The sequence below is a fragment of the Nyctibius grandis genome, chromosome 1 (assembly GCF_013368605.1).
Source record: "Nyctibius grandis isolate bNycGra1 chromosome 1, bNycGra1.pri, whole genome shotgun sequence".
Lineage (NCBI taxonomy): Eukaryota > Metazoa > Chordata > Aves > Nyctibiiformes > Nyctibiidae > Nyctibius > Nyctibius grandis.
The window spans coordinates 97,538,236-97,559,661 of record NC_090658.1 but is presented as its reverse complement, the minus strand read 5'-3'; the positions used below and the strand labels follow the sequence as shown (position 1 = coordinate 97,559,661).

The following is a 21,426-nucleotide window of genomic DNA, read 5'->3' as shown; positions in this document are numbered from 1 at the left end:
ATAGGCATTTTTCAAATTCCTAAAGGAAGGTGTTCTGTACAGGTTTATGTATTAATCTAATGAACAATACTGTAGATTAATTCTCAAGAAGGATAATGGCAACTATTAGGCCACAGTGCTGCCATTCAGCATGTAGAGTATAAAGGTTTTAAAAAAAAAATTGTTGTGACTTTCGTTCTTTACTTTATTGCATCTTAGATTGTTGCTATTATGTCTAAAAATTTTAACATTTCGTTAAATTGTATGGATTAAATCAACGGAAGTGGAAATGAGAAATATAGCCTTTCTCAGCAGATAGTGCCTTAATGCATTTGGTTTATATATTTTACTGCATGTCTCCACCTTCATTGCATGTGACCATCTCTCTGTTTCTGCTCATTCACATCCATGTTTCCAAATTTTGTGAAGAACAAGGACGCTGGAGTCTTGCATTCCAAAACAGGACAGTGTAGATCACCTAAATGCTAAACCTGGAGCAGCACAGAGGTATCCTTATTTACTCAAATCATAGTTCCATGTAAATGAGGTATTGATTATAGTATATTCGTCGTATGCTCTGCATAATACTTTCACATATTTAATTTTTTTCTCTTTTTATGTATAAATACATATACGCGTGTATTGTTCATAGTAATATTTAATGCCCTATAAAGTACATTTAAGTGGTAAATTTGAGTATGACATGAGTGTTCTTATCCCCAGTGCACTCTTTGTACATTGTATATGGGCATGAAAGGACGCCTACCTGTAAATATATACCTGCCAATGCCCACAGTGTGCTCAAGCTGAGCCAGGACTGTGAGTGCTGAAGTAGGCTGTTGAGCTATATGGAATTGTATATAGCATCATCTTAGCAAGAGGAAGGAAACAGAAAGGAAATTGTGATTTTAAACATATTTCTAATGATGTGCACTGCTCGAAAGGGCAGCACTGAGAGCAGAGAAATAAGTATATTCAGCTCATTAGTGCTCTATATTACTTTGTCACTTTCCACAGGAAAACATGTCCTACTCCCAGCTTTTCCATCCTACAAAGGGTAGTCACTATGTGCTCTTTTTCTCCATTGCACGTAATGTCACAGTCTAAGCAAGTGACGTAAGAAGTCAGAGGAGAATAAGCCCCGTAACCAACCAAACAGAAAATGAAGATGGTGACATCATTTGAGTGATAATGCTACTGCATTCAGTGGATCTAACCATAACTTTAAATACTTTGCTAACCCCAGGTTTTAAGTAAAGCTGCAGCATTTAATATGTGTTTCCCTGTGTATCCACCTTGTGTTTGTACTGGTAAAGAAAAAAATTTAAAAGTAATGAGAACATACAAAAAATAAATCTGGAGAAACTACTTTGAGGACAAAGGGGATTTTAATTTTTAATCCAATATATTATTTTTTGGTAAGAATATTTATTCTTCTAAAACCCAGAAAGCATCAGCTAGTGAGCTCTGCTCATGCAAAAAACATTTTGTATTTTACTGCAGTATTTTCTTTGTTGTGGAACATACTGCGTCACAATATAATGCTCATCAAATATTGCAGTGGATACAAATAATGAAAGTCCACTGTGATTATATTTGGGCATGATGTGGTGTTACAGCTGTTTAGGTATCCTCCAGTTCAGACACTGGCTTACTCTTTAGAACCACAAAGGTTTAAAAGGAAAATCTATTTTTTTAATATTATTTTTATCTACTTGTTTTGCCCACAGGAATTCTTTTATAGCTTAATATGTGACATTGATTATGTCATTGCAAGTTCCTATACATGTTTCTTGCACCAGTGTAAGATGCAAGTTAGGGTTTGTCATTTCTGGTCTATCAATGAATAATGATCACTCCCTGGTTTTAACCACTCCTGAAATACTGTATGTACTTTTTATTCTAAAAAAAATAATATATATTGATGATTATCAGAGATTTAAAATTGTGAATCCTAATTTGTAAATGCTCACATTACTATGGATAGTAATGGCAATTTTGGAACACACAAGACTTGCAGAGATTTTCATAGTATATTTATAGTCTTGGGTCATAATGGTGAAATATGCTTTACCTTCATTCCTACATTTATTGACTCACTACTACTCATTGTTCTTATTTACTGTCAGAGTAAATGCTTAGATTGTCAGACGTAACTAGTGCCTCACTATCCAAATGTCAGATGAATTCTATAAAAGATTTATGTGGGAAAGAAGGAATGAAATAAACTTCTAATTTATTTATATTGGCTAGAAAAAAGTAGAATTGTTTTAAACTGTTTCTCAAAAACTTTCACAAGTTTTAATACAGTGAGATTTTTGAGAAGCCAAGTTTTTATTAATTTAGTGACAACATTATTTAAATCTGATATGATGCAGTATTTGGTTTGTTTTTGAAGTTCAGATTTAAAAGCAATTTTTAAAGTTTACATTTGAATAGTATTTTCTGGTCCTTTCTGCAACATTTTTTTCCTTCTGTCTACTCTGCATTTGTTTTTCATGCTGTCAAGAGAGAACTAAAAGGCCTTTGAGGAGTCATTGTTTCTAATCACATGCAGACTGTGAAGTAGGAACTAGCTGCACCGTTCAGTCAGGATTAATGTTATCTCCCCTGTTTTGGTACCTCGTAACTTTCACACCATCAGCCTCAATCAAACCTAATCGGGGCCATGTGTCCTAAACCTCAAGTTACCAGCCTGTTCCTAAAGATAGTTGTCACTTTTTCATCTGTCAACCATTTCTGTTATTAGCTTTACAATACATTAATAAATATATAATCTTCATATTTTTGTATTTTTTTCCTTCTTTGTTTATTTCTTTTCTGACATGTCATTTCACAGGCAGTCCAGAAAAGTGGAAAGATATAGCAGCCAAAAACAGACTAGGAAAGGCTCCGCAACTGAAACAGAAAGGTAGGATTGCTGATTGATGAGTAAACGTCACTTATGATCAATCTGATTCCAGGGTTTGGAATATACCTCTAATACAACTTTTAAAGTAGAAAATCTGTGACGGTAACAAAAGCTCTGGTGTTGTAATTTACAGTATTATTTACTTTGTATCTATATTACTAGCACTGCTTGCTGTGTTGCGTACCTACAGAATCTTTCTGGCATTCTCCATCATTGCAGATAAACTCAATGGTAAAGACTAGCAGTCCGTATATTTTATGAGCCAAAATCTGAGACGCATTACCACTATCTTGATCTCTGTAAGATGAAATTTGGACATGCGTAACATATTTCATTAGTATGGGACTAAACCTTTTCTGTGCTTTACCGCTGATCTTTTCTCAAAAAATCTCATCTATTTTACAGTAACTTTGAGGATGAGAAAAATATATTAACAGATTAATAATTCAAGATGTCACTGATCAAAGTAATTTCACTTTATAATATAAAAATGTTAAGCTACACATTTAAATATGTAGAGAAAATTTTATAATCTATCGTTCCATAAAGGTAATATAAACACTGGGACTTTAACCTTTGTTTTCATTGAATTTTCCTGTACTTGTATTATTATTGTAACTTTTAGCTTTGATGCTACAGTAGTATAGGGTTATGTATTAAAATTCTTAAGAAAAAGTGAAAAAAATATATATACTCAGTCATAAGTACATCTAGTTAAGTTTTAAACCCTGTGTACCAGCTGAAATAGGAGCAGTGAGGAGGGGTGAGATCTTGCCTTTGTCAGAAACAGATTTATGTTATCTTGATTGCCAGAGCAGCAATGTACATCTGGTTGAAAAATTTCCATGAACAACACACATTTTTATTTGCAATGAAAATGCACATTATGTAGCAAACCCTCAGAGCTTTTATTTTATTTTACTGCTTTAAGCCCCAGATTATCGTTCCTGATCCAAAAGCAATGGTTACATTTTTCTTAGTTTTGATGATTCTGTTGTCACAATAGCCCAGTTGCTTTTTCAGTTTAGACCAGAGAAATTACCGAAACGATGGCTGAAATCCTTGCTATGTTTAAAACAGGGACAGTTTTGCCATTGAGATCACTAAAGCCATTTTTTCCCCTGTTTTTTTCTAACTTCTGAAGAGTAAGAGGGGCCACTGGGACTGAGATCCAAGGGGCTTACAGTTCTTCATAACCATTCAGACTATATGGTCAGAAAGCTTGGCATGAAACTGAGAAGGAAGATCGGTGGGAAAGAGATATGGACTAAATGGGAGGGGGAAAAATAGGAGCATAAACATAACTAGAAAGTATGGTGATAGAAAGGATAAGGAAGGAAAAGAAAATATAAGAGATTCTGATGGCAAAAGGGCAGAGCAAAGAGAGTGAGAGACACTGGCAACATACAAAAAGAAATCCCACAACAATTGCAATTGAACAAATCAGTGTATCTGTATATATGTTTACATTTCAAATCTGATATTTCAGTGTGTGAACTGGGGGCATCTTTCTTCTACAGATGTTAAGATCCCTGCATAGATCAAAAACATATACCTCAATAAATTCTGTTCACACTAACTAGTGTTTTACACTAATCTCAATATATGGAGGTATAAATAATAATCTTTAAATACTTAGAATTTTAGATATTGCAGGTGAGATATAGGAACTGATTTGCAGGGACTGTGATTATGCGGTGTTACGCTGAATACATCAGTAGCACATGGGCTCCATCTCTAAGGATAAGCATGTAGTTATATTTATGAAGAGGAGGCCTTTTTGAGGCTTGGGCAATGTGTTTCTCTGCTTGAAATGACCAGCCCAGGTCTGAAGTTTTGAGATTTTTTTTTTTCTGGGATATTTCAAAGCTTTTTTTTTTTTTTCTTTTTCATAACGTACAATTGAGGATTTATTCTGTATATGAGAAAGCATGAATCTGGAGGCCGCTGTGAAATATTGCTACAGTGTCTATATACAGGATTGATATGGGATTTAATGGATTGGAAGTTGATACTTCAGTCATTGCTGTGCTGAGATAAATTTGGCATTGATATCATAATGACTGTAGTCACTACCTAGTGCTAGTGTTTGGGGCAGTGGGGGAAGGTGGTGTTGGTTTGGGCTTTTTGGGGTTTGGGGGAGGTTGGGTATTTTGTTTTTTGGGTTTTTTTTTAAGCAATGTGAAATCACTTTTCACAGACAATTAGGAAAAATGAAAAAAAAATCTGGTGGGGTTTTTTTCCCCCAAAGTTAAGCAAAGTTACCAAAAGTATGAGTCCCCATAGCTGCATTTTTACTTTCCAGAAGACAAAAGCCAGCTCTGATTTCTAATGATCTTAAGAGCAATGAACCCTGTGCAACAAGAGCATAGGGAATCATGAATTGCGCTGCTGCTTTTTATGTCTCCATGGCACATGGTGTAGGTTTCTGTTTCCATAAAATAATTCACTGCTGTTAGATGTGAGACACAAAGGTCTAAATAAGCCTGAGTGCTGTAGTTTAGTATTTCCTCAGAGATATAATGTTGCACTAATGCCAGAAAGTTTTGGTGATAGGACAAGCAATTAACTTTCTTGTCAAATGGCAAATATAACTCAAGACTATTTCTTTCTCAAATATCCATTTCTGTCTTAGATTTGGTCTTTATTTTGCAATTTGCAGAATTTGTCTACTATTAGCTAAGGAGATTACCGGAATGCTATCAGCTTCTCTATGAAGCCTGTCAACATGCTATGTAGATTAAGTTCTCTATGTATTGTGATAGCTTAGGAAATGTACATAAAATGGAAAAAGCAAACCTTTTCAGGATAGTTTACAGACCCTAACAGTCCTCTTAATAATTTGATGAGATAAGACTTCAAGATGGGATTCAGTGAACTCTTCCAAAGGAGTAAAACTGAGTACATGAAAGTCAGACATTTTCTGTGCTTGTATGAATGAGCAAGACTGTGGTAAAAATTGGTTCATCCCAATTCTAAAATATTTTCTTTCATCCCTAACTCTCACCCCAGAAATACCCGATTTGAGGTTACCTGTCATATATGTTATGATACATACAGTCTTTAACTGTACTTGCTATATTTTACATAGGACCCTGTGCCAGGGGTGCACTGGATTGGCGATGCTCTCTTATTCTTAGTTTCTTTTTATAGTTCCATAAGTGTCAGCGTGTTTTATTTAGTACATGCCACTGAGGCATCAGTCTGAAGAGAAAGGAGTTTGAGTTTTCTTGTGTGCAGGCAGAGCTAGAACCTGTAGGATTCCCTTGTCAACCATCGCCAATTGCATTGATAGGTTTGCTGCTTGCAGTGTTACCTTCCTCTGTGAGGAACCAGGAGATGAGATACACATGTACGTGCTTGTTGCAGTCTCATTGCTTACCAGGTATCATTTCTCTCTCAAATTCCTCCTCTCCATACTTATCTCACTTCTGTCTTGTTTCCTCAGTCATACACTAGCTTTTGTCTCCCGTGTTCGTTCCTTTTTGTCTCATTCTCCTGATCAGCCATTTGCAGACTGCTTACTTTCAGCAACTGATCTTTCTTCTAGGACAGCAAGTCTTTAACTCCATTCTAGTTTTTCTCCAGTTCCCTCTTAGCTCTATTCTTCATTTGCACTCCAAGTAGCATATTTGTCTCAGTGTAATACCCCAGCTAATGTAAGTCTTAAGTCTAATTTGTCTTCATTTTTAGTTAAGCAGATCCTCTGTCTTTCTCTAGTGGGAGACAACAGGTCTGTAAAAAGAGTATTACTGAAACAGCAGGAGATAAGTTTCTGAGTCTCAGGTAAAGTGTCTGTTCTGTAATGGCAGGACAGACTCTCCTAGTGCGTCACTGGGCTCTCACATAAATTCCAGGATATTTAGACTCTAAAATGAGAAAAATCAGAACTGAGAACTTGATGACTCTGTTATATTGGAGCATTCATTCATAGTAAAAGCAAACAAGCACTTTCTGGTACAGAGTGGGATCCATATTTACCATATGGATGTTATGATGTTTAAACGTCTGATAAACCAGATACTTAAAAGCTGATTGCATGCAATAGTTGGCATGGATTACTGTTACAAGGCATGGATTACTGTTACAATCAATATGGACAAACAGGCATTTTCAGAACTCAGCTCATCTTTGTTACTGTAAGCATTTCTTAGAATGAGGGGAATTGGTCTCTGCAAGAATGTTACGGTTAACACCAGGGCAAGCTGGGAGTTAAGCTAAAGAAATGTTAAGGTTTAAGAGAGAGAATATAGCAAGGGCCACAGAATCCTGGTTTGTTGCATTGTGACTGGACTTCCACATAAACTGTTACTGATGAAACGGCTTTGAAACCAAACCTGTTTCTTATCTGTGGAAGGCATCTGCATGTTACCTCATATATACTTTTTTTTAGGATGACTTTTCAGTGTATGATAGTCATATGAACCACAGTCCCTTGGTTACTTTGACCGTATCTTGTGGGGAAGTTGTGCTGGATGTGTGAGGGGAGACTTCATAAGTCTGCAGAAATTTAAAAGAAAAAAAACACCACCAAAAGCCTCACAGTGAAATGATATCACAGGAAACTGAAATTTCTTAAATAAGAGCAGATACAGTAGTACCATTTACAAAATGCTGCATTGTTGGGAAACCAAGAAGAGTAAAAATGCACAGTTGGAATATTTTGTCACTCTCCAAACTTGAAACGTTTCTGGTTATCTTACACTTGCAGTGTATGCAATTATTAAACTACTAATGATTATGCTTTATTATACTAACATGATTAGTCTTACTGCATATTTTAATTATATTTTCATTAGAGTTCCTTCAGAACTCTATTTCTGTTTTAGGGCTTACAGCAGAAAGATACTTAAATAGATTATTTATTTCAAACTCCTAAGGAAACCAAGGGAATTACATATATGTGCTTACATATTGTCCTTTCTTAGGACACTAATTGAAATCCAGTTAATATTTTTAATGAAGATAAAAGGTATGTTTTAGAAACAGAAATGCTTTATGGTAAAACTAGGTATTCATAGCCTATTCTGTGCTGGTACTTATGTGTACACGTTGTTAGCTTGTGCTTGCTGTGTTTAAGATGCAGCTAGAGTGTTTGGCTGACTGTCCACTATATGCAGTGCAGTTCAACAGTTCCACAATTTAGGGTCATGTGTATCTGCAGTGGTGAGTGTTCTGCAGTTCATCATTTTGGCAATTGATTTGCATTCAGAACTAATAAATTCAATCTGAAATGTCAACCCTGGTCCTGCAGCCAGGATTTGGAATGTTCTTTGGTGGAGGGGGGCATGGGAAGGTGTGCCTGGAGCTAACAACTGAACAGTTTCTTTTTGGCCATGATGTTTTAGGGGTCTGCTACCATGTCTTTCTAGAAGGGGACTTCCAACCCCACGAACAACTGAACAGCCAGTCGTTAGGGGAAAACATCACGCTCGCTCAAGGTCGAGTGAGCACTCTAGTATCAGACCCTTATGCTCTGTACATCACCTAGCGCCCGGAGGGTCGGCGCCACCTTCTCCACTTCTGACAAGGTTGCTATTACGTGTACAGCACAGCTTTCATGTTCTGCCTCCCAGGTGTCAGTGTGGTGTTGTACTTTCCTGAGCATACATGACGTGTTCACTCATTCTGGCACTGTAGATTATACTCTCTTCATGATATTTACACTTCTCCCATATCCTTTACGTCGCCTATCTTCACCATCCAGATAGTACTTCTTGCTATTGAACTTAAATAGTTATGCGCTGTAAGAGCAAAAATTGGCTGTGTTTCGTCCTTCCATTGTTGTGTTTTGTTCTGTATCCATATGAAAATTATCAAGGTATTTTGCTTAAAAACTGTGCAGGAAATCATGTGCTGTTCACACAGCTAACTCTGATCGTGCAGACTAAGAGAAAAGTCAGATGATCTACATAGTGTGAAAGTCAACAGTATTTTGAACTTGATCAAATGTGTTACTTAAAATTGCAAATTACCTGCTTGCAACTTTAGTGTAGTAGATAAACAGTGCTTATCCACTATAGTGAGAGTGATATTATTGTAACTGGCAAGGGCATTTAATAGTAAGCTCTCCCTCTCAGCAGTCTGCTGCTTCTTATCTTTGTTTTACTTTCTTAAACTTTTTCCCTAGTTATTAGAGGTGGCCCTACTTATTTTAAATGCAAACTTACCAGCATTACAAAGGTGTTTGATGTGTTACACTCAGATGCTGTATCTATGTATAAGAAATCAAGTAGCCAAGGTGCTCTGAAATAGTGGTAGCTAGAATTCCACCAGAGGGGTTTAGGATATTTGCTTAGGTAACAATATTAAAAATCTTGTACATTCTCTGTGCGCACACACACATGCACCCTTCCAATACCAAGGTTAAAGGTCTTTTTCCTTCTTTGAGTTCAGGGAAAACTAACACGTTATCCCATGGGAATAGATACTTGCTGTCCAGTTCTGCGTGGCCTTGTGCAATTATTACAACAGCACAAAGGGAATACAAAAGTTAATAAAATATAGAGGTGTCATTTTGTATTGCCCTTGTGCCAGTGCAGGAGAACATACATAAATTGTGAGTCATAATCATAAATTATTCTTAGAAAACTGCTTTTCGTTCAGTGTTTTTTGACTAGTACTCTATTAAAAAAAAAAAAACAAAACAAAACAAACAACAAAGCAAAGGAAAATATTTCTCCTTAGTTGAAGGTAGTTAGAGAAATTAAACATGAGACCTTGTAAGTTTACTAGGTATCCGGACCTGAGTATGTGCATAAGGCATACACCAAATGCAATCTTCTTCAAACCCATCCTCAGTATATCCAAATTAATGTGTTTAAAGTTCAGAATATAAAAATTCTCTTCATTTGAGTTATTTTACTTTTATCTTCATTTCGTTTGCAGAATACATCAACAAGGAAGTCCCACACAGTCTCCTCCTGCAGACACATCCTTCAGCAGTCGCAGGGGAAGACAGCTACCACAAGTTCCAGTAAGAAGTGGCAGTATAGAGCAAGGTATCAAATAATGAGCTTATGATAGCTCAAACTCTTTGATTTTTTTTTTTTTTTTTTTTTTTTACTTAAAGTCTACTTTCATAACTACGTTTCCAATGCTATATTTCTACCAATAAAGCAATAGAAGAGAATGAAAGCATATTTGTAGTCTGGGAAATCCAGTAAAGTTTGACTGGTGGATGCTCTTTTCTGTAAAAGAAAATGTACACCTAGTGATTGTGGAAGATGTTTTTTACATGCTAATATCAAATAATTATGAATATCACTGTTTCCTTTTCTAGCAACATACTGCACACAGAGTATGAGCTATTATGGTAAAATGAAATGGCACAGTGGATAATATTTGCACATTCAGGTTTTCTTCTGTGTTTAAAAAGCCTGTTTTCTCATTGACTGCAAGCACCAACTGAGTTTGCCATGTACCGCAAGGTTTTCTTCCACATGGAAATTAAAGAAATGCTTCTAATGATGAAATACTGTAGTGCTTTATAGAACTGTTGGCAGACCGCTTTCTTGACTAGATAAAGTTGCTGACCATGACATTCTCACCATGATAGGTTACCGCAGGGTTTTTTTGTGTGATGGCTTACATTAGCATGCAATAAGCTTACATTAATTTTATGGCTTTGAGCTGTGATGGTTTACTACACCTTCAATTAACACATATAAAAACATATTCTTTTTTTATATATGTGTTTATTCTGAATGGTTAATATAATAATACAAGTGAGTTTTATTCGTTTTAAACTTTGCATTCAAGTCCGCTTGTTTTGTAGTGAATCTAGGACTGTCTGGGTTATAAACTAGTTACAAACTACATTTACAGCTTCTATTTCTGCCTACTAGTAAGTTGGGTGCTTTTTAGGGAAACGTAATAAGTAATTAATTTCAAATTTCTTTCATTTTTCTTCTGCAATTTCAGAACTTGGTACAATATATGATGATGAATCAGCTTTTAATTTAATTTTAAGTTGGCTTTCCTTTGGATATTCATCTATCATCTTTCTACTGTTCTTGATAACTTGTGTGTTGAGAATAAAATACTAGTTTATGTTTTGTTAAAGACATTGGAAATGAATGTAGAACTTACCATGAAAGTGAGTAGAGATGGGAAAACTACTCTAGGATTAGAAAGTTGTTGATACTGTGAACATCTATAAAGTAATGCTGTTTCACTGAACTCGTTTACACTTGTGGTTGATATGCTTGCGTCTGACGTATAAAACATACAAATAGGATGCAACGTATCGTTTACTTTGTGGTTATGTATCATACTGCCTGTGTCAATATGGCTGTATTAGGGCACATGGAATTGAAGGCTAAAGAGATTTCCTTCTCTACATAGTACTTTGGTTTTGTCTAAGTTACTGGCTTGTCCTTTTGAAGGGGAGGTTTTCTGATTTTACCCATGTTTAACGCTTTGTTCAAGCTGAGAATGTATTTGCAGAGAAGTACTAAACTGAGTAGATTTTATAAAATATTTTTAAATAGCTTTGTCAGTATCTTCTGAAATAAATATGATAGTATATATAAACTTTGTACTACTGTAAGAAATGAAATTCAGTGAGGCTATAAGACCATAGTATTTGCTCTGATTTACAGTATCAAATTTTTATATCAGTTTCACATCTTTAATCCCTGTCAAATGAGTATCAGGGTCAAATGGAGAGACTAGGAGTGATCTGACCCTGATGTAGGACTGAATCCAAAGCATATTGAGGTCTGTAAAAGATTTCCATTAACTGTACTTGGAACAGAATTGTGTCTGAATGATTTAAATTCACAGTCGCCATGGATATAGATGATGTCAAAATCTAGTGCAATATAGAACTGTTATAGGGAGCATTTCAAAATGCATTTTCTTCATTTATAAATAAAGCTACTTTTTGGTGGTCAGTATTGACAGCAAGTGTTTCAAGAAAATCCTGTATGGTATACCATAAAGTATCATTTTTATAGTAAATGCCTTCTTTGCACTCTATACAAATTCTGTTGTGTCAGGAGGGTTGAATACACATCTAAATATATACATCTATGAATCTGTATCTGTTTTAAAAATCACAGTGATTGCTGTACAAAGACTGAATGTCTGTATATCAAGAGTGGGGTTTTTATTTACTCTTTGCATATTCAGGAGGCATAGAAGAATCCAGTAATGTAATTTTATTACTCTCTAAAGCTCTCATTATGGAACAAATGAGAGTTAATGAAGAAGCGAGAGACTGGTAGTGCTTTTCATCTCGAGAAACAGAGTGATATTTTAACTCAATCTTTAATCTTTAGCTCTCAATTGTAAATGATCATATCCATGCTAATAAGGCTTCTTCTAGGACTGACATTGCATCTCGGACATTCCATTTTGTTATTGTCAAGTTTAGAACAAAAAAAAATGGTTGTTTCCTTGTCTCTACCAGATGATGTTGTCTTAGTTACTGCTCTGGTGAGCAGTTTGAGAATCATAAAAAGTCAACTTCTGAGAAAATAAGGTAGTTTTAAAAGGTCCTTATTAGTAGACACACTTTGTTAAAAAAAAAATCTCATAGAAGTAATTCTTACAGAGAAGACTGAAGTAGTGGTCCCTATTCCTTGACAGAAATGGGGCTGGTACTACTGATCAGAAACAGAGAAAAAAATATTAAATGTAGAGGAAAAAGTGCAATTTAAGGACTAAAACCTCAAAACAGTGTAATTAGGCACACTAGTGCAAAAAAAAAAAAGTCTTCTTGGTGATTATGTTCTAAAGAGGATAGCAGCTTTGCCTAGTTTTGGAGTGGGCGAGGGAGGTAATTATTTTCAATTGAAACAGTTCTAACTAAACAATATTTTTATCAACTCCAGTACATGCAGACTTTTTAAAGTGGTTACAGTTAAGATTGTAGGCTTCTGTAATTTTTAGGCAATGTGATTTTTATTTTAATCCCCGTGATATTCAAGAAAGACATGGCTGTATTTCTATCCTTTGCAACCCCATCAGCAGTATTTCCTAGAGTGCAGGACACACTGGGATGTTATTGTAATGAAAGGTCTTGAGATGCTTGAATATTGAAAGTTATTCTGGTATAGGTGTGTCTGTGTGTGTTTTCAAAAGGTCACGATTTAGTAGTCATTATCCTGACTTATGCTACTTAAGAAGCATTTTTTATTTCTTTGTTTTAACTGATAATTTTATAAAAGGACCTGAATAATATGTTTTGTCTCAGTGACTAAAGCAGTGAAATTCTAAGCCATGGTAAGGACAATGCTGTGTTCTCAATATGTCATCCTGTGCCAACCTGTAAGAGATTTGCATCAGTGTTTTTTTAATTATTTGCATCATGTTTGAGTGGAACTGTGCAAATTGTTAAGAGGGGCAGGGATTCTGCGTCGACTTTGTTTTTCAGCTGTTTCTATAACAACTCTGTTATGTATCTGCATGGTTTTTAAATGATGATACTTTTGTATAAAGCATATTTCTGCGATCTGTACTCAGTCTGTGCTCTGTCATTGCGACTATTAAATGTCACAGGAATTCTTGCTTGAATAGGATTTGAGGGTGGGTCTCTACACTTTTGTATAATGGTTAATCATTGTATTGATCAAGGAAATGAATACAGCCTGAAGATCTGTAGCATTTTTCTACACTCATTTTTAGCTGCAGTAGATAATATTAGGGATAATATTAGGAAATCTAGCAAGTGAATAAGAAAAAACATATTATGTACTATTGAAATTTATGAACCAGCAAGATAAATGTGCAGTGATTGTTTGTAGTATAGAAATGACCTTTAAGAGCTTATTCATGCCAAACAAGTCTTTCTCCCTGTATCTGCTTCTATTTGGCTCTTCGCAGCGTGGTTTCTTTTTCATAACCTCGACAATGTGGTTTCATGTTTCAGAAATCCTATAATGAGAGTAAGGTTTGTGATAATCAGCAGCTTATTTACATGTAAAGAGCATCTGTAAATGTAACCGAACTAGTGTGGCTGTATGTGTTTCCAGTGGCATCTGTTTACATCAATAGGCCTTATGCACTGACCTTTAGAAAAGCAAAAGTGCGACAGCATTAAATATTGCTGTATCTTAGCTCATATTAGAAAAGCTACGCAAGATTTGTACATAGCTTGTATGCGGGGTGAAGTGCATGCGTATCTGTGTGCTGCTGTTCCATGAGGGAAACCTACATTGAAGACTCTACTGGTACTGAGTAGGGATGTATAAATATGTGTGTATAATATATGTACAAGTCTTTAATGGCAGTCACATCATAGAGGAACGAAATGTTTTGATGTCCAGTGTTACCTTGTAACAAATAAGAATCAGAGTTTCATACAGAAAATCAGTGTTGTCAAATAATACATTTGAGTTGCAAATACCTTTTTATATTTAACCAACTTAAGATCCTAAAAAGAAAATTAATAGCTAGATAACCCGTTCTTTTTATATGTACTTGATAATTGAAATGTCATTGCAGTGAGAGCATGGCTTGAGTAATGGTAAAAGATCAAACCCTTTCAGTTAAAGCCTTTTTTCAGATCCATCAGTACAAAACTTGAGTGGCAAAAGAAAAAGAATAAATCGTTTCAATTTTATATTTTAGTCTGTTAGCATTGTTTGTTTTGTCTTCATATTTCTGGCTTTATTTTGATATTATTAGGTGGCACCGCATATTTTGAGGCAGCTTGTGGAATCTTTACTCGTGCTAGAGAGTATTTTTTCTCAGCATTGCTCAGTCTTGCAAATGAGTTCAAGCCTCATAATCTTTGATGTTTTCCTTAAGAACTGATTTTCAATAGTCCAGTGGTTATTGAGTATTATAGATTTCAGTTAATAGAAAATAAATTTGTAACACTCATTATTGCAGAGAAGGCTTCAGAATCTAAAACAGGGCTCGTGGTTCAGGAGTGAGAGTGATACTTAAAGCAATTTTAAGATTTTTATGTCAGTCATAAATTTGGGTATGACAGTACTGCTCAAGCGGAATACTTAAAGAGTCCACAATCTGGATCTCAGTAGCTTCATTGTTCCTGTTAATTTTAAAGAAAAAGTCATAGGCTTTATTATTTGTCATGGTTTATCATTTTAATTTTCAACATTACTTTTACATATGCTGGAGTACTGCCTACTGTACATGCCATTGTCACATGTAACACATTTCTTTATCTAACTTTAAATTTGCTGATTTCTTTTTCTGTTTCCATCATTCCGTGCATTTAATTCATTGAAGAGCAAGAGACTTTTAACTCTTCCACAAAAGGTAAATATTTATGTAATTTTTTACAAATGTTTGGTAACTGTTAATACTGTTTTTTCCCTCGATATATTCCATGTCAGCATATAGTATTTAGTTAACTGTGTTTAACAGGCGAGAAGGTTGTCTCTCAAATGTCTATATGCTATCTGATCCCTCTGTTTAGAATCTAAAAGTGGTTTCTCTTGATTTCTAGTTTTCCTATTAAAACACAATATACTGGATTTAAGAGGAGTAGTCGTGGTATTTTACATTGCTCAGAAGCTGCTCGATTGAGTTAAAGCTTACTCAAAGACTAGGATTTTACCTAAGCTGCTCTTGAGCTCTGCACAGGATCTGCTTCTAGTGATGCAGCCATGGCTCTTGGCATCTGTGAAGGATGTTTCGACGGTCTGGCTTAAAAATAGTTGAAGGTGATGATGGCTAGAAACTATCCTTTGAATGCAGACAGATTCTGAAGAATGAGCTATGTTTTATTTGCATGACAAGACCTTGACATTCAGAAAGTTAGTCATGTTGTAGGACAGGTTTCTGGGGCAGACATACAGTGATCACCTTCTATGAATTTGCCCTCCTATGAATTCTCCATGTCTGTGCTGATACCAGAGAGTCAGTGAGCTCAAACAACAGGTATCTAAGGCTGTCCCACAAAGTGAAAAGTGTAGTTTTTCATGTCCGTGTTGAGGCAACATTGCAAAGAAGTTCTATTTTTTTTCTTTTTTTCTGAAAATAGGAGTTACCTCAAATCAGAATGAAGCTTGGAGAGAAAAAAAGAAAAAAATAGTCCCTTTTAATGTTAACAGCAAAATGCTGCATAAACATTAATAGCACAGATGAACCTTTTCTGACCTTTAGTCCTGAGTCCTGCAGATCTTGGGAAATTCTGGTCTGAATACAGGCTTTAGTGGGTCAGTGCCAAATTGTGAGTTGAACTTGAATTAGAATATCTCCTACAACTTCTTTACTTTCTGAAAGGATGAATCCCACTGATGCATTCATACTTGCTTAGGTAAAAATACGGCAGCTGTTCCACTAACTATGAATTCCAACACCCACACCAATACTCAGGAGTATATTTTCATGATAAATGTTAAAAAAAAGGTGAAAAAGAAATAGTATTTAACTTAGGTATTAGCAATTACAGGTTATTTTGCAGTGTTAAGAATGTACTATGAAGTATCTTAAGAAAGTGCTAAGAATGGTTGATTTTGCAAATTATTTCTGTCATTTTTGTTTTATTCAGTATTTATATTTCTCTCAAACAGAACAATACAAATCAATCATGCCAGTTTGTTGTTTATGCCTCTTTCAAGTTCACAAACCTTGCCCTGTGATTTGGACTGCAGTGGATGTTTCTTTGTTTAAAACAAGGGACCTTACGCAGACAAACTAGACCATGCCTGTAACAGGTTTGTAAAAGAGCTTGTTTCCAAGATTTGGATGGATTTGGCTCAAGATTTGGGAGTGTGTAGAAGGTGATGAGATCTCTACGCACACAGATTCCTCTGGCTCAAGGGAGCTGAATGCAGATGCAGCCTGGAGGTAGAAAAAAAGGGTTGGGCAAAAGAAGAGGAGCAGGAAGAAGTGGAGTGCTGGCAGTTCTGGGGTACCATGAATAACTAAGTTGAGCTTACTTACACTGGTAGCCCACTGTCACCTATGACTTTCCTCAGTGCAGAATAAGAGATAAAAAGAAAAAACAGTAGATGAATGGGAGATAGAGATGAGGGGGTTACAGGATATTAAGTAACAAGAGACATAGTTATGAAGGAAAGCATATACTACAGATATGAACAACACTGACCAGATAAATCTACAACAAAGAAATCAAACGTGTTCCACTTAATCAATGGGAAGGGTTGTGATAAGTTCTTCACCAGGTTACTAACATGCTGTCTCAGATTGCTGCCAAAACCAGTGGTTTACTTTTTTCAAATTTTAAGAAGTATATGTTTGTTTTCTTGTTTTCTTTTAAATAGAAGCTTCTGTTTGGATCATCCTTGAAACTCTTTGAGGAATAACTGAGTGATGGATTAGCTGGTTCAGATTTTTATATTGGCTTATCTTCCTCCTGGAGTGAGTTATTAAACTCAAGGTGGCCACCATCCTTCTGAGTGTACTGGGGGATCCAAGCTCATTTCCCAGCTTGGCTGTCTGAGTGTGTGCTTTGGTCATGCCTCAGTTCTGATCTGGGAGGAGGCCCAGAGTGGTACCAGCTCCCATGGAAAGGAAACCCATGCACACAAGCTTAAAGGAGCCACAGCACATTCTAGTCAGGTACAGGGACCAGGGCTGCAGAGCAGGCTTCAGAGCCCATCTCCCTCACTGTCTGCATGTTGCCAATAAGCACTTTTTGAAGTTGTATATGCAGAGAAGTGGTAATTGGTTCTTTATCTTAGCAACAAATTGATTTTTCACTGTTACTAACCTTATATTTCAAAAAATTCATCTGCTCATGATTTCAAAATCTTGTGTGTTTTTTAAATTTCACAGTAGAGTTCGCTGTGGATTTTTAAAGTCATGAAACCTACCACAAGGATACTCTTTCTGTGTATATTCCAAAAATCATCCTGAAGGCTGAACAGAAATAACGTGGAGGCTCTCTGTATTATTTCTGAAATGCTTCATCCTGGTCCAACACCAGTGTGAGTTCTCTCCCCTGTGCAGCACAGCCAGCTCTCCAGTGAATGCTCCCTTGCCCTCTCATTTCCCTTGCCCACCGCACTGGGGGATTCTCCCATCTAAATCTCATGGCTGCTTTATTCACCTGCCTTTGTGCTGGACATTGGTTCTGCATCCTGCTATACACTGGACATTCTTCTCCAGCTTCCACCTCTCACTTCCTCAAACCAGATACCGTTTTTTTTCCTCTGATTCCTATCCAGAGAGCATCTAAGCACTACAGAGAGATGAAGCTTCTGGCTTTTGCAGTGTAGAAAGGCTAAGTGTACATACCTCTAGACTGCATTGTAGCTGTAGCTGTTTGTCATTGTTCAACTTTTCTTCTTAGTATGAAGACTGAGAGTGAAGAATAGGTCAGATCTCTGTTGGCTTCTGGTATAAGTGCAGTTCCCTGTTGCCCTGCCAGAACCTGCTGTTTCTGGCCCAGAAACACTGTTACTTTAAAATAGTCTTTATGAGATAAATTTTCATTTTAACTTATTTTTTCAGTAGCTTCCTTGTGTAAGCAAATCTTTCTATCATTTTAGACTTTTAGACTTTTTCCCTTAAAGTTTGCATCATAAAGGATGTGTGATATCTACAGGTAAGGTTTACAGCTGTCTGAAATTTTTATGCTGATTTCTTCTTGTTCTGTAGCTTACTCCAGTAATTAATAGTACAGTTAAGACTTGGAGGATTTCCAAATTGTACTGTTTGCCTACACCTTGTTTCTGCCTTGACCATCTTGAACAGAAATATGGACTGCCTGAAGAGCAAATTCTGTGTTTGTTGCAGACATCACAGAAAATGGTATAGCCAGTGCTAAGGCATCCATAGGTTTTCTGTAGTCTAGAAAAGACCAATATGGTTATCAGTTTTGATCACAGACCAGGTAATGGCACCAGCTGTTCTTGGCATTAAGCCCATGCTGGGGTTTGAGCAAGAATGTCCTTTTAGAAAGGTATTTTCACTTAATGACTGCAAGTGATGGAAAATTGTTCCTGTGTTTAACCAGCTGACTTTTAAACATACGTCTTAGTACTTACATATTTATCTGACTTCATCTAACTGCTTCATAGCTACTGGTCATTATTATACCTGTATCCGCTAATTGAAGAGCCTTCTACTGTTAGAAATCTTCCCACAATCAAGCCATATTTGTCATATTTTCAATCATTTCTTAAATCTGTTTCTGCAAGACCACGTCCTGGACTATTTATAATTCTCTTGACTTCTCCCTAAATCTTTTTTACCAACAGCATGCTTTGAGTGATAGTCATCCTTAGATAAATTCAATATCTTCCAGTTTCCATGTTTTTTTTTAATGTCCTAAAACCCCTTATCTCTGTATGGCATTTAAGCATTTGTTGTTCTTTTTGTAAGCATAAAGGCTTACTTTCATGGACCCTGCCAAAATTTTCCTTCTCCTTTCTTGCTTTGTTATTTGCTAGACAGCAACAAGTCTCTGCTTCAGAGAGAGTGACATTTTTCTGGAGATACCTGTGTAGCATGTACAGCGGTTCAGTTTTGGGTAGAAGATGGTTTTTCTTGGAATTTGGTGATGGTCAAGAATCCAAGATGTCACATTGCTACGTAGGAGGTAGTTTCAGTGCTAAAACAATTCTAATCCTTTTTTCCAAATGTATGAGTGGGTTCTTTTTAGATGTTATGTATTGTCAAGATTCAAAGCTTTCCAAAGTCTACAGAATGTAGAGTCTCTTTCTTTGATGATCATTGTAATGTGAAAGAGGTGGATATCTAGACAGGTAAGCTCAGGAATTAAAAACTAGAGCTATAAAGGCAGCTACAGCATTTTTGCTGTTCCTTGCTAGTTTAGTATTGCTGCATGTGGTACAACCCTTATTTAAATGAGCCCACATATGTTTCATACATTATTCTATGAGCTTAATAGATAGGTATTTATAGCATCATGCCATTGAAGAAATTTTGCAAATAATATATAGTTTAGTCCCCTTCAAATTTTAAATAGGGGACTTAAAACCTCAAAATTACTTGATTTTCTTTTGCACCAATCACTACTGTTATTGCAGCTTTTGTAGCTCTCACTGATTTTCATAGGATTTATCTGTTGTTGATACCAATGCAGGTTGAATTTATTTTAAAGTCAGATTTCATGCATTGCTGGATTCACATTCTGGATTCTAGCCAGGTCTGACCTCTTTTTCATTTAAACAGCAGATAGGGGTCGAAATGTGCCCATACTACTTCTCAGAGGATAGAAATAAAGATGAGGACTGTTAGCTAGTTAATGCCATCAGATATGGCTCTATAAACGTTACCATAGTGCTGACATATTAAAAGGAGTATGTAAATTCTTAGTAAAGACATAATCTCTTAGAGGAATTAAGAAACGGTCATCTCCTTTAAGAAAAAAACAACTGTTAGCCTGTCATAATTTTCTCTGAGGGTAGGTTGCAGGCTGAACATGAGACAGCTGTAGCTATTTCCCTTAGTTCATTCCCTACCTCCTGTAAGTAATATATTACGGATTTGCATATTTTAGACAATCGAAGGAGAAAGTGTATTTTATAGGCTGTCAATAAAATAAGAAAATCACATTCCTTATGATGGAAACATTTACCCAGAACTGCCTTTAAATTACTCAAAACTTCTTTTATGGCAAGAAATACAAATGAGTTTTTTAATTACTTTATGAATAAAAACCCAACTATTCCATTATGTACATACATTAAATTGTTCTTTTGCTAATACCATGATCACATCTGAAAAGATTGGGAATCCAGATGTTTAGTTGTACTTCCAGCATATAGCATCCTGCAAGATCTGTTATGAATTACAGGTGCACAGTCTTCACAAGGATGTTTCTTGAATATGTGATGATGAGACCCAGGAGGAGGAGCTGATGGACCTGTTAGCCTATGGTAGAGGAGATGGTCATAATCTTTGTAGATTATGTCTTCTTCCTTTGAATATCATTCACAGTGGAAGCCAAATGGGACTTAGCAGTGAGTTGAGTAATAAACTGAGTAATAGCTAAGGGAACTTTTGTTTCTTTGACGGAAGACCACACTGGGCAGTTAATTCTTGGTAGCTTGGTATGGTGGGTTGACCCAAGCCAGCAATTAAGCACCCACCATCTACTCACTCGCTCGCTCCACCCTCCACAGTGAGATGGGGGGAGAATTGGAAGAGCAAAAGTGAGTAAATCTCGTGGGCCGAGATAAAAACAGTTTAATAAGTGAACAGAAAAAATGGAAAAAAAACCCAAACAACCAACCAACAAACCCACCACCAAGTGATACAAAAGCAATAACTCACCCCCTCCCACCAGCAGACCAATGCCCAGCCAGTCTCTGAGCAACAGCTACCTCAGAAAGACTACCCCCAGTTTTGTTGCTGAGGATGATGCTATATGGTACGGAATATCCCTTTGGTCATTTGGAGTCAGCTGTCCTGGCTGTTTCCTCTCCCAGTCTCCAGCCTACTTGCTGAGGGGCAGGCAGCATGAGAAATAGAGAAGGCCTTAGCGCTGTGCAGGCACTGCTCAGCAATTGCTAAAACATCAGTGTGTTATCAACACTGGTTTAGTCGCAAGTCCAAAACTCAGCACCATACAGGCTGCTGTGAAGAAAATTACCTCCATCCCAACCAGACCCAGTACACTT

At 36.3% G+C, this 21,426-nt stretch overlaps 1 protein-coding gene across 6 annotated transcripts in view; it reads left to right on the top strand.

Moving 5' to 3' along the window:
* RIMS1 (regulating synaptic membrane exocytosis 1) overlaps positions 1-21,426 on the top strand; it is a 364,447-nt gene that overhangs the window by 259,127 nt on the left and 83,894 nt on the right. For 3 of the 6 annotated variants that reach the window (XM_068425021.1, XM_068425036.1, XM_068425011.1), the window contains 5 exons: positions 409-486; positions 2,819-2,890; positions 8,239-8,421; positions 9,779-9,891; positions 15,095-15,124. In XM_068425021.1, the coding sequence (XP_068281122.1) occupies positions 409-486; positions 2,819-2,890; positions 8,239-8,421; positions 9,779-9,891; positions 15,095-15,124 (476 nt within the window). Of the gene's footprint in view, positions 1-408; positions 487-2,818; positions 2,891-8,238; positions 8,422-9,778; positions 9,892-15,094; positions 15,125-21,426 lie in introns of those variants that run through there. The other 3 variants (XM_068425045.1, XM_068425028.1, XM_068425055.1) reach the window with 3 other exon arrangements.